At 43.6% G+C, this 12,658-nt stretch overlaps 1 protein-coding gene across 1 annotated transcript in view; it reads left to right on the top strand.

Annotated features, from left to right (window-relative positions):
* Window positions 1–12,658, top strand: part of CNMD (chondromodulin) — a 112,431-nt gene that overhangs the window by 63,647 nt on the left and 36,126 nt on the right. The window contains exon 5 of the mRNA XM_078657404.1: window positions 10,638–10,791. Within this exon, the coding sequence (XP_078513530.1) occupies window positions 10,638–10,791 (154 nt within the window). The remainder of the gene's footprint in view (window positions 1–10,637; window positions 10,792–12,658) is intronic.

Below are 12,658 nucleotides of genomic sequence, written 5' to 3'. Positions count from 1 at the left end.
CCAAAAGACCAGAGGTTTCCAGAAATGTTGCAAGATGCTGGTTGAGATGGGTTTCCAGCATCTTTGCAGGAGCTGGGAGCAGCGAAATTGGGCAAAAGTTTTTAAGAACCTCCGGGTCTAGGGTAGGCTTTTTCAAAAAGGGCTTAACCACCGCCCTCTTCCACTGAGAGGGAAAAATGCCATCCCGCATTGCCCTGTTCATAATGTCCAGTAATGGGGGCAAGAGAGTTTCCTTACACTGTTTAAGAAGTTTAAGAGGGCAAGGGTCAAGGGGAGACCCAGACCTGGTCTTACTCAAAAGAACATCCAGTTCCTGAAGGGAAAGAGGTGGAAAACTGGACAAACACACCAGGGAAGGAACCCCGGCAGATACTGAGGGGGGGATGGATAGAGAGGGGGAGAAAGATATTGGCGCCCTTTGTGACTAAGGCCGAATAAATTTCGACAATTTTTGAATGGAAATATTGGAGAATATTGTCACAGAGCTGCTGTGTGCTAGCAACTGGGTCCGGGGTCTGCAGGGTAGACAGCGAGTCCGCGATCTTAAACAACTCTTTCAGCGAGGTAAGCGAGGTAGTAAGATTTGTAAAATACTCCTGCTTTGCTCTCATAACCTCAGCCTTATATCCCCTCAAAAGGGATTTGTGGATTTCCCTGTCCTGCGTAGCCCAGCTGGCCCGCCAGAGTCGTTCCTGCTTCCTGCAACCCTGTCTAAGTAGTCTTAATGACTCTGAGAACCAAGGGGCCGACGGCCTTTTTCTGGCAGAGTAGCGTAGGGAGGCTGGAGCCAATTCCTCCATAGCTACTATGATGGAGTTTTCTATACAATCGGCCTAATACAAGCGGCCTGACTAATATCTTCAGCTGGGATACAATTCTGGGCCATCCTGAGGTGTTTCAAGGCTCAGAACCATGGGGTTCAAATAATGGACCCAACAATTTTTGCCCGGAAACAATGGACATGGGTACAGGTTTCTGGAGCTGTGGACATTTGCAGAATATTGCCCACTTCCATCTTTTTCCTGTACAACCAGGGGAGCTGGAAACTCCCTGTAGTATTACCCGCTGATATTTAGCCCTGCTCCAAGTAAATTACAGCAGAAAAGGGCCTTGTAATGGGCTTGTGATTCTGAATATATATGGGAGAAGACCTGGCAAAGCCTAGTCCACAAGCTCTATCATATTCCAGACTCATTATCAAATGATTGTGTGAATTTGGTGTGAGGATAACGGTTGCAATCAGATATTCCAGCGCCCACTTCTCCTGCACCAAATACCATATTTCTTATAAAGAGCTCAAGGTGAAAAAATGACGGTGGATAAACAGTTGCCTGTGATGAAGAAACAATTTATGGGGGAACACTAGAGCCCCTTAAGGAGTCCAAAGGCAGACTTGTTGAACAGGCTTTTTAAGTAACTGGTGTCCAGTTTGTATTATGGCATCATTCATCCCGCTCTGCTAAGGGCCAAGGTTTGCTTCTTGAAACAATCTCCTAGTTACATAGGGTGCATTAAACAAACCAAAATGAACCACCAAAGCCTACTCACAGCAGCTGGGAAATATAGATCAGGGGCCCTCATCTAGGCTCCATTAGTCTAAGGAAAAGTTTAGTTCAAGATGTCTTGCAAACTATATTCCTGAAATTGTAACTTGTTGTTGAGTGAATTCAATGGGAACCTGAAGAACCTGCCTGTTTCCCGACATGAAGCCAGCAAAGGAAGAAGAGAAAAACTGGAAATACAAAATTAGAGAGAGGGGGGGGGGGACAGGGAGGTACATTAAGGTCCAGTGACTCATGCGCCAGAGAAGAACCTTACAACCAACGAGAGTCACTGTTCCTATCAGAAGAGAGAGAAAGTAAGGGAAAGGAACTCTCGTTTGTCCTACATCTCTGTTTGTGCGGGACAGTGTGTCCTGATCTTGATGCCCTCACACAACCGAAGGATGTCATGCTTCATCAGCTCTGTTGGCAAGCTGTGAGAAGGTTCACTAAGATGAGCTTGAAACCCTTATACAATATTTGCCAGACAAATATAAGACCAGGGCTTCTGACTTAATACAGGAAGAGAAGGTTATCACTAATACTTCCATCTGTTCCGCTTTGGACGCTGCTGATACAGCCTCAAGAGCAATAAATACCGGCATACTTTTATGTAGACATGCCTGGCTGCACGTTTCTGGTTTCAAACCAGAGGTACAAACCAGTACTCTTAATCAACCTTTTGACCAGCAACACCTTTTTGGTCCTACAGTTGATACTTCCCTAGAAAAAATGAAGAAGGATACTGACACTGCAAAGTCCATGGGAGCTTTACAAACTCAGACTCCCGGAGCGTCCTTTCGTCGCTCCTCTTACAAGCCCGCCTCTAGAAATTTTCCAACAGATACTGCCTCCACTTCTTACAAAGCACCCACCCAATACTCGCCCAATAGAGGTTATTACAGAGGAGGATACAGAGGCAACAACACTAAAGGTAGAGGCAGAGGTAACAACACCCACACTGTCTCCACTCCCAAACAGTGACTTCCCTCCCTTCCCCCAGACCATTACACTCCTGTCGGGGGGAGATTATAACAGTTTCTGCCTTTCTGGAACTCCATCACAACAGACAGGTGGGTGAGACAAATAGTTCAGCCAGGTTATTGCCTGGAGCTCACTTCCACTCCTCCAACAATACCACCCAGACAGCGTCCCATGTCACAAGAGCATCTCACACTCCTAAAACAAGAAGTGGCCTCTCTACTGCAGAAAAATGCAATAGAACCAGTTCCAGTACACCATCAAAACACAGGAGTTTGCTCCCTATATTTCCTTATTCCCAAAAAGGACGGCTTCCTCAGACCTTTATTAGACACAATCACATTACAGCAGGTCCTTACTCTGTTAAAACGAAATGACTTCCTTGCTACCCTAGATCTCAAGAGCGCCTACATCCACATTTCCATTCACCAAGCTCACAGAAAGTACCTTCGGTTTGTACTAGAAGGTCAGCATTACCAATTCAAAGTCCTCCCTTTCGGAGTGACTACAGCACCCTGAGTTTTTACAAAGTGTCTCACAGTAGTACAGCACACTTGAGAAGGGAAAACATCCATGTCTTCCCATATCTCCACGACTGGCTAATAAAAGCCAAGTCATACCACCAGTGCGTGTAGCACACACACCAGACCATTCACCTATTACGCAAACTCGGGTTCACTATAAACCAAACAAAGTCACATCTCCAACCATCCCTGTCTCAACAGTATCTGGGTGCCACAATAGATACCTCCATATCACTTGCATCCCCCAATCCAGCAAGAATACAAGGTATGCAAGCTCTTATACAAAAATTCCAACCACAACACTCACTACCAGCTCAAGTGCTCATTCAGCTAATTGGAATGATGGCGTTGTGCATCTTCGTAGTACCGCACGCAAGACTCCAAATGCGCCCCCCTGCAAGAGTGCTTAGCAAGCCAATGGAACCAGGCTCAAGGTCAATTAACAGATTGGGGGTGATGGACTGCCGAACCCATCACTCTCTGCAGTGGTGGAACACCAAAAACCTTTCCAAAGGACGGCCATTCATAGAGCCAGTTCCACAGGTGGTGCTAACTGGCTGGGGAGCTCATTTGGCAGAGCACACAGTACAGGGCAGGTGAACACCACAGCAACAGCTACTCCACATAAACCATTTGGAGTTGCTAGCCATTTTTCTCGCTCTAAAGTCATTTCAACATTACCTATCAGGCAAAGCTGTCTCAGTCTGCACCGATAATATGACATCCATGTATTTCATCCAAAAACAGGGAGGAACACACTCCTTACAGCTCTCCCGGCTGGCGCAGACCATATGGAGGTGGGCCATTCCTCAAAAGATCTTCATATTAGCAGAGCATCTACCAGGAGTTCACAATCAGGTTGCAGATCTGTTAAGTCATCAGAGACTACAGATTCATGAGTGGAACTTCTTCTGCAAGTTCTTCAACATTTCTTTCTACAGTGGGGACAGCCAGAAATAGATCTGTTCGCCACACACCTCAACTCCAAATGCCCAAGCTTCGCCGCCAGGTATCCACACCCATTGTCCAAAGGCAATGCAATATGGATGAATTGGTCAGAAAGATTTGCGTACGCTTTTCTGCCTCTCCCACTCATTCCGTTAGTGGTACGCAAGTTACAGCAACACTCCCTCAAATTGATTCTCATTACACTAACATAGGCAAGGCAACCGTGGTACACCACACTACTAGAACTCTCAGTGGTATCACATTAGAAACTAAAACTCTCTCCATACCTGCTAACACAAAACCATGGAGAGATCATGTATCCAAACCCCATGCAGCTCAAGCAAGCAATTTGGCTCCTGAGGTCTTAGAATTTGGATATCTCAAACTCTCACCTGATTGCATGAATGTTATCAAAGAAGCTAGACGTCCCACCACTAGGGCATGCTATGCAGCCAAGTGGAAAAGGTTTGTTATATATCGCACCAATAACAACATTAACCCACTAGATGTTTCCATCCAAAAAATAATATGCTACTTGCTCCATCTACAAAGATGCAGTTTAGCATACTCCTCAATCAGGTTACATCTTACTGCTATAGCACCTTACCTTCAAAACAGACAGCATTTGTCATCATTCAGAGCTCCTGCCATCAAAGCCTTCACGGAAGGCCTCAAAAGAATCATTACTCCCAGGATACCACCCTCTCCTGAATGGAATCTAATCATTGTTCTCACTATGCTTATGGGTCCTCCATTTGAACCCTTGCATAAGTGTGACTTACAATTTCTTTCATGGAAAATTGATTTTTTTACTGGCTATTACTTCACTCAGAAGAGTAAGTGAGATCCAAGCATTAACAATTCAAGAACCATTCTTGCAACTCCATCACAACAAAGTGGTTCTAAGGACAAATCCCAAATTCCTTCCAAAAGTCATTTCACCATTTCATCTCAATCAGTCTATTGAGTTGCCAGTATTCTTCTCCCAACCTCAAACAGTTGCTGAAAGAGCTCTACATACATTAGATGTCAAAAGAGCTCTCCTCTACTATATTGATAGGACAAAGCCATTTCGTAAAACTAAACAGCTTTTTGTGTCCTTTTCTCCTCCACATAAAGGTAATCCCATATCAAAAACGGAGATTACAAGGTGGATTGTTAAATGCATTTAAATCTGTTACCAAAAAGCAAAACGCACTCTATCCATTCCCCCTAGGGCTCATTCCACCCATAAACTAGGGGCATCTATGGCATTTTTAGGGAACATTCCCCTAGATAATATCTGCAAAGCAGCTACATGGTCTACACCGCACACATTCACAAAGTACTACTGTATAGATGTGCAAGCAAAACAACAAGCTAGTGTGGGCCAGGCTGTACTCAAAACACTATTCCAAACCACTGCAACAGATACTGGTACTCGCCACTAAGGGAGAGAACTGCTATGCAATCAATGATGCACTAGTATGTGATCTGCAGCCCTCGAACAGAAAATGCTACTTACCAGTATGCATCTGTTCTTGGCATGTTGGGCTGCAGATTCACACACGCCCACCCGCCTCCCCGGCTACCTATATCTGTTCCAGTAATATCTTAATTAGATACACTATACATGGACATCTCTTTCTGTTCTCACACAACTCCATCATTTCCCCTAATGGCGAAAAACAATCTAAAGATGGAGTCGATGCCCATGCACACTATGCTCCACAGGAGGAGTCATCTACCATACAAAAGACTCTTTCAGGACAACAACAAACTGTAATCATCCGGGCCCACCAACACATGGTGATCTATGCACTAGTGTGTGAATCTGCAGCCCCACATGCCAAGAACAGATGCATACTGGTAAGTAGCATTTCCCTTTCCTAGTCCAATCAGCAGGCAATAGTTAGATAGCTGGATTGGGGGCAGCGAGGCTGTGAAGATGGGGGTTGAGCACGAGCTCACCAGGAACACCCACGGGCTGCCCCCAGCCCTAGCTGGGCCGCCTCCGCAGGATCCCGGGCTAGCACTTAGAGTGGCTGAGTACAGCCACCTAGCTCACTCCCCATGTGCAGTGAGTTTGGTGCTTTTCCGCTCCGCGCCTCCTCCATGGCTCACCCTTGGCCCAAGAGGAGACTCACACTGGGCAATCTAAGCCCTGAACCCTGGAAAGATGCTGATCCCTTAGGCCACACAGGCAAGAATCAGCCCACGGGTAGGACCCTGCACAGACACCTATGGGCAGGAGCCCCCGTTGGGACCCGCTAATCCCTCTCTGTGGGAGGCTGCCCCACCCGATTGTGGAGGTATGGCCGGAAGAATGAATGGCGGGTGGTAGGCAGCAAGTTGTGGCTTGGGCCATTCCAGGTGCGGTGTGCCAGCTGAGATGCTGTTATCGGGCCAGGCTGTGGATGGGCAGGGCTATGGCCAGAATCAGGTTTAGGAAGTCACAGAAGATCACCAATGGCGCTGCTCCTCCCCCTGGAGTATTGGCGGAATGTGCTGTGATCTCACCCGGGGTCTCAAACTGCACCTGACCTGTGCATTTCAGAGGGTCTCATCTTTGGTGTTGGTGAGCCACTGAGACCTGTGTCATGGGAGAGGCAGACCAGCATAAAACCACAGACAAAAAACAACCTATGTGTGCAATGGCAAGGGACAGAAGAGAGGAAATGTTTGAAGCACCTCCTGCAACAGTATACTGATAAGAGGCCTTCCTATCTCTCACTCTGCTCACAAAGGAATTAGACCTGTCAAATTCCAGGTCACGATATGCGGGACACTGGGAGAATGGGAAGTCCTTGACACTGGGGGTTGTGATGGCATGGGAAGCAATAGATAGAGGGCAAGAAACTTGAATCTTCATGAGATATTCCATATAGGCAGTGAAGCTAACGTAATGATGGGACAGAGAGAGAAAGCAACACAGACTATTTAAAAATAAGCATTTACAAGTGCAACCGATTTCACCTTACCCAAACCTACCTCCAATACCCAGGCATTAGCAATCACGTTTCTTTCCTAGGTTTTAGAGCGAGGCTTAGCTAAGCATTTGCACTAGAATAATTAACTGGTTACTGTCTTCTCTGACCTTGTTAGAACTTTAATGTATTGAAAATTATTTACATGAATTCCCAGGCACTACCTTATAATGGCTTGGCACATTATGATAGGAGTTATCAACATTAAATCAGAGCCAGAATCTCCTAGGTTCAACATCACAATGCCATGTGTACCCACAACACGTCATAAATTACCACTATGTTGCAGTAGTCAGCATTATTGTAGGTGCCATAAATGACCAAAATATGCCAAGATTTTTCATTATTGTGCAATCAAGGCTCGCAGTATGGCAAGAATTAACACCATACTGCCAGGGTGAATGTTATGTCATGGTTGGCATCATGGTGCAGGAATTTCCTACGGAATGCAAAGAATTACCACCATACTACCAGCGGTACCCTGGAATATACTCTGTCAAGAATTACCACTATTCTAACAGGACCAGAAGCATCCACTCATAAGCATCCTCATACCATGTTTAGACACGCTGGGCCAGGAATTGTCATCATTATGTGACATCCTCGGTATTACCACGGGTGAGCTACATGCCATGGGGGCCCACAAGCTGCCATAAAATACCACCATTAGGTAAGGTTTAGCGTATTACAAATATTGAAAAATGGCTATCCGGCCCTGTATGTGCAAAAATTGCCAAGACATACAATAATCATCATCAAAACTTTTATTTCGGTATCATAAAATCAACCATAAAAGAATAGGTCAAATATGCACATAACATGAAATAGTTAATTACCCATTAGCATCCTTTTTTGATTGCACCATTTAACAAGCATTGGTAATGCATCGGTTTCGCCTATGAATTACATAAATAAAGCCCTGTTTTCATCAATCATCGTCCAGGAGAAGGAAAGAGCTCCCTGACAGATAACACAGGGGTGGAGAGGGTGTGGTGCAGCGGGCAGAGCTGCTAACTCGAGAGCTGGGGATTGTGGTTCCAGTCTTGGCAGCGCCACGCAACATCCTGTGATTCTGCGCAAATCACTGATGGCCTGATTATGATGTCAGTCAGAGTTACCGACATCTCTGCTCCATAAGTGAGCTTGTGTAGCGGTCGGAAACCGGCTACAGCACAACCTCTCATAGAGAAATGGGAATTACTGTAAATCCCTGTACCGTGTGGCAGGCACCTTTATGGAAATATAGGGGCATATTACCAACAAGTAGCGATATTTATAGCTAAATAGGCTTAGCGACGATTTTTTTATCGCTGGATATGTTAGTGGAGAAAACATGCTATTAGCAACGTTTTTCTCCATTGTGCTAAAATATCCAGCGATAGCGGCGAAATGCGTGAATATCGCTGAGAATACAGCGATATTCACGCATTAGCGACGAAATGCTCTTAGCCATGTTATCCACCTCCCATTGGATAACATGGCTAAGAACTGGTCTGAGCAGGCGTTGGTTTTTGGCGATAGCGGGAATATTTCCATCACTACGCCTGCCTTGGTAATAGGCGATAGCGACGTTAGCAACTGCTTTCAGTTGCTAACAGGTTGGGTACGCGCACTTTGCATGTCATTAGCGATAAATATCGCTGACATGCAAAGCGGGCCCCAAACTGCTCGCTATCGCCTAAAAGATGTCGCTAACATCAGTTAGCGACAGCTTGCTAATAGAGCGATAGAATTATCGCCGCTTAGCGGCCTCAGCACCCTGCTCATTAAAGCAGGGTGCTGAGGGCTTACGTCTGTTGTCTATCTAAGTTTTTAGCTGGTGCAAGCTTGGTAACAGCTGAAGTAAGCCTGGCAGAGTAATTCAAGGATAGTTGGTCTTGATTATTGGTGATCACTGGCAGGTATCCTGCTAGAAGAGAGTTTAAATTTGAGGCCTGATGTTTATGCCAGGCATAAACTGCATGCGTACTACGTGCCGTTTTCGCAGGGAGGGTTTTAGGTAAGAGCTCTATTTCACAAGACATCACTATGATCGGTCCAGGTAAGTGGGAGGGTATCCGAGTTTGTAACATAGGGATTGTTGGTAAAGACTCCATCAAGGGAATGCCTTGTAAGATGTGTAGGATACACCCCTATCTGAGAAAGGCCAATGCATGCCATAGTGCCTGCCAGAGACTCAGTATTCTTATCTAAAAAATTCTCTAAGTGAAAGTTAAAATCACCTTGACCAGGTGGCCTGACAAATGTACATTTTACCAGCATTATACCTATGTAAAAAATGTCTCTCTCTCATTGTGTTTCTTCAAATTTAGAATTCATTTTGTGGCTGTTGACATCTCTTTGCCCTGAAGAAGGCTCTGCCCATTCAAGCAAATAGTGGAAGCATTGACATGATTGTTAGAGATTTTTAAGGTTTCTCAAAAGATCATTAACTTATGTGTTTAACTGTAACTTCTCACTTTCAATGGGCCCGATTCACAAAAGTAATCTGAGATAAAATCCTAACTTTACGACTTTCGGTATTCACAAAGTGCATTTAGGAATAGTAAAGTTAAGAATCCTAACTTTAGTACTCCTAAATGCCCGAAGTGAATACCGAAAGTCGTAAAGTTAGGATTTTGTCTCAGATTACTTTTGTGAATCGGGCCCAATGTGTTTTTTATCTATAGAGATTTATATCACATCTGGCACTCGTCACTGTGTTGTACTGATTTCCTTTACCACCACCTGTTATTATTTAAGGGAGCTCAGGTTAAATATTTACAAATCTGTACATTGAGGCCTGTAGTGCCATCTTGTGACTTATAATGGAGGGACACTAATAGAATTTGAGAGCTCCTGACCTCTTTTAATGAGCTTTTAAATGATTCATTATAGATATCATGAGTAAGCACTGCTTTTAGCATATCGAAATGGACCACCAATGTACATCAGAAAAACATATATTTAAAAATGCTTGCATAAATGAATTTAAACTGTATACTTTAAAACTGGATAGTAGCTAAATATTTTTACGTACTGATATATTTTTTCATAAGGCGGCTACTTTCCAATCGAATATGTAGCAGATAATATAATTAAATTAGAAGTGCCTAAGGGAAATGATACTGTTCCAATAAATATTTTCACATGGTTTACAACATTTATAATGTAGAAAATTATCAGGCAATTTCATTTCATGACAATAACCCAAGGGGAAAGTAATAACTACTCGTGCATTTATCTGAATTTGCGATGTAATGGCAAAGCCGCCCACAGGCTAACTGCAAACCATGAAATGTAGAAGGGTAAACTGCTTGAAAAATTATCTGTCTATGTAATACGTGAAGGACCTACTGAAATCAGAATCAACATTTAAAATTACAACCTGGAATTATTTGTGCATCTCAACTCTACACAATTGTTCTTCCATGAACAGAATAAGGCAGATATCCTTGAGGGCAGTAAAATAAGATAAATGTTCACCACGATTAAAGAATGCAAGATGTGAAAAATACTGAGTGGTTTTAAAATCAAGGCGTCAACTTTAGCTTGTCCTTTTGGTACATTTTTAATAAAACTTTGTAGAGTGTGAACTTTGACCTTGCTGTGAACAGGCAAGGATAGTTGCAGAACATAGATATGCAAACAGTCCAGTGTTCTAAATTCTCACATTGCAAGCGTGTGCTCTTTTCCAGGAAGACGAAATTATGCCAGCTAAGTTTGATGAGAATTCTCTTATTTGGGTGGCTGCAGACCAGCCCGTCAAAGACAACAGCTTCCTGAGTCCCAAAATCCTAGAATTGTGCGGCGAGCTCCCCATTTTCTGGCTGAGACCAACATATCCTAAAGGTAAGAACCCGATACAAATATTTATTTGTTTATTTTTGAAGGACTGTTAACCCTACATATTTTACTTTACTGTTGGCCAGGTCAAGATTCTCGAAAGGTATATAATTCAGTCGTCCGTTTACTTTTGAGGTTGTACATTTACACCTAAAACAGAATTTACGCAGAACATAATGCGCAGCAATGAACTAGAAGGCCGTTCCTTCTGAATGTAAGAAGGAAAGCCACTTCCGCATTTGCAAATGTTATTGGTATGCTGATGAAGAGGGTGGCATGCTGATTGGGTCATGCCCTTGTTCTTGGTTTTGACTTCAAGGGGTATATTTACTATTCTTTTACACCGGGTGTGCGCCCCAAAAGTGACAAAAATCATAACATAATGTTTATGTGACATGTACTTTCAAGCGTAAAATTTGCATTGGGCTGGAAAGTCGCCGAACAGAAACGTAGGGGCATATTAACAAGGCAGGCAATTTGAAATTATCGCCGTTTTTGCGGTCGTTTTCGGTCGAAAAGCGGCGATAATTTCTTCGCCCTATCAGCAAATACACGCTATCGCGTGTTTTGCTCATTTTGCGCCCTTGTCAATAACGCCCAGCTTTGCATCTCTAATGAGATGCAAAGTGGGCGTTCCAGGGCAATATAATAGGAGAAATGTCGCTAAGCGACATTTCTCCTATTAACAAGCTGCTCGCTAATAAGCAGAGCGTTAGGAAAAGTAGAGCTAACCACAGTTAACGCTACACCACCTAACGCCTGCTTGTGACCTGTTCTTAGCTATGTAATCCAATGGGAGGTGGATTACATGGCTAAGATTGTCCTGCCCTATTAGCAAGGTTATCGCCATTTTCAATGGAATATCGCTGGAAAACCAGCGATATTCCATTGAAAACGGCGATAATCCCCGCTATCGCTGGGATTTTTATCTCCATGGCGTTAAGCGTTGTTAACACAACGCTACCATGGAGATTATCGCCAGCGATAGCGGGCGATAGATTTCCTCACGCTAGCAGCAGTCAGCGATAATTATCGCTGCCGCTTGCTAATATGCCCCGTAATGCAGTGCCTAGCTGCTTTGTCGTTTTGACATTGGCGTTATGGAGGAGAAATGCTTTTATTTTTTCAATCTTTCCTGGCTTTGTATGGGTGCCACACTGTACAGCACACATACAAAGTAGGAGAAGTTTAAAAGTAAATCTAAGCATAATATTTTGTATAGAAAGGATACCCTTCCAGTACAAAACCTATGCTACACATCACACAGAATACCCTTGCACTGAGGTGCAATGGTGTGTGCATGGCGCTAGCAGCTTGATTGTGCAACAGAGCTGGGGAGAGAGCTTTCTCACACAGTGCAGTGCAGCAACTTTGGTTATTGAGCTGTGTTGCGATACATTTTAGGAAATATTACCCTAAGTATTTTTTGAAGATGCAGTTAAAACGCTCCAGTACGTGTTCAAGTTACATCATGTAAGATTATCTTTTAGTAAGACATGAAAACGTTTACAATAAATCGACCTATTCACATTTTTGGGGGGTTTCACAGTAAATAAAAACTGTGGTCTGATTTGTGTGTCCAGTCACTCAGATGTGTGTTTAACTTGCGCATAGTTGGGCTTCCACTGGGCTACACATTCTTTCAGCATTTGAAAGCAACCCTGCAGCAGAGATGATATATATATATTTTTTTGTAGATTAATTTTATTAATTTTGACACAATGCTATCATTAACATCTGCATGACAACATATTCCTACATTGACATTACAATGGAAATAAATTGAGTGTCTTAGGCGCAGCGAAGATGATATTTAAACCTTTAAATCCGGAAAAAAGTGCAGCAACAACAAACTTAAGAAATACAGTAGTGG

This window comes from Lissotriton helveticus, chromosome 8 (assembly GCF_964261635.1).
Source record: "Lissotriton helveticus chromosome 8, aLisHel1.1, whole genome shotgun sequence".
Lineage (NCBI taxonomy): Eukaryota > Metazoa > Chordata > Amphibia > Caudata > Salamandridae > Lissotriton > Lissotriton helveticus.
The sequence above is the reverse complement of the archived record's forward strand: the minus strand, read 5'-3'. Positions and strand labels throughout refer to the sequence as shown.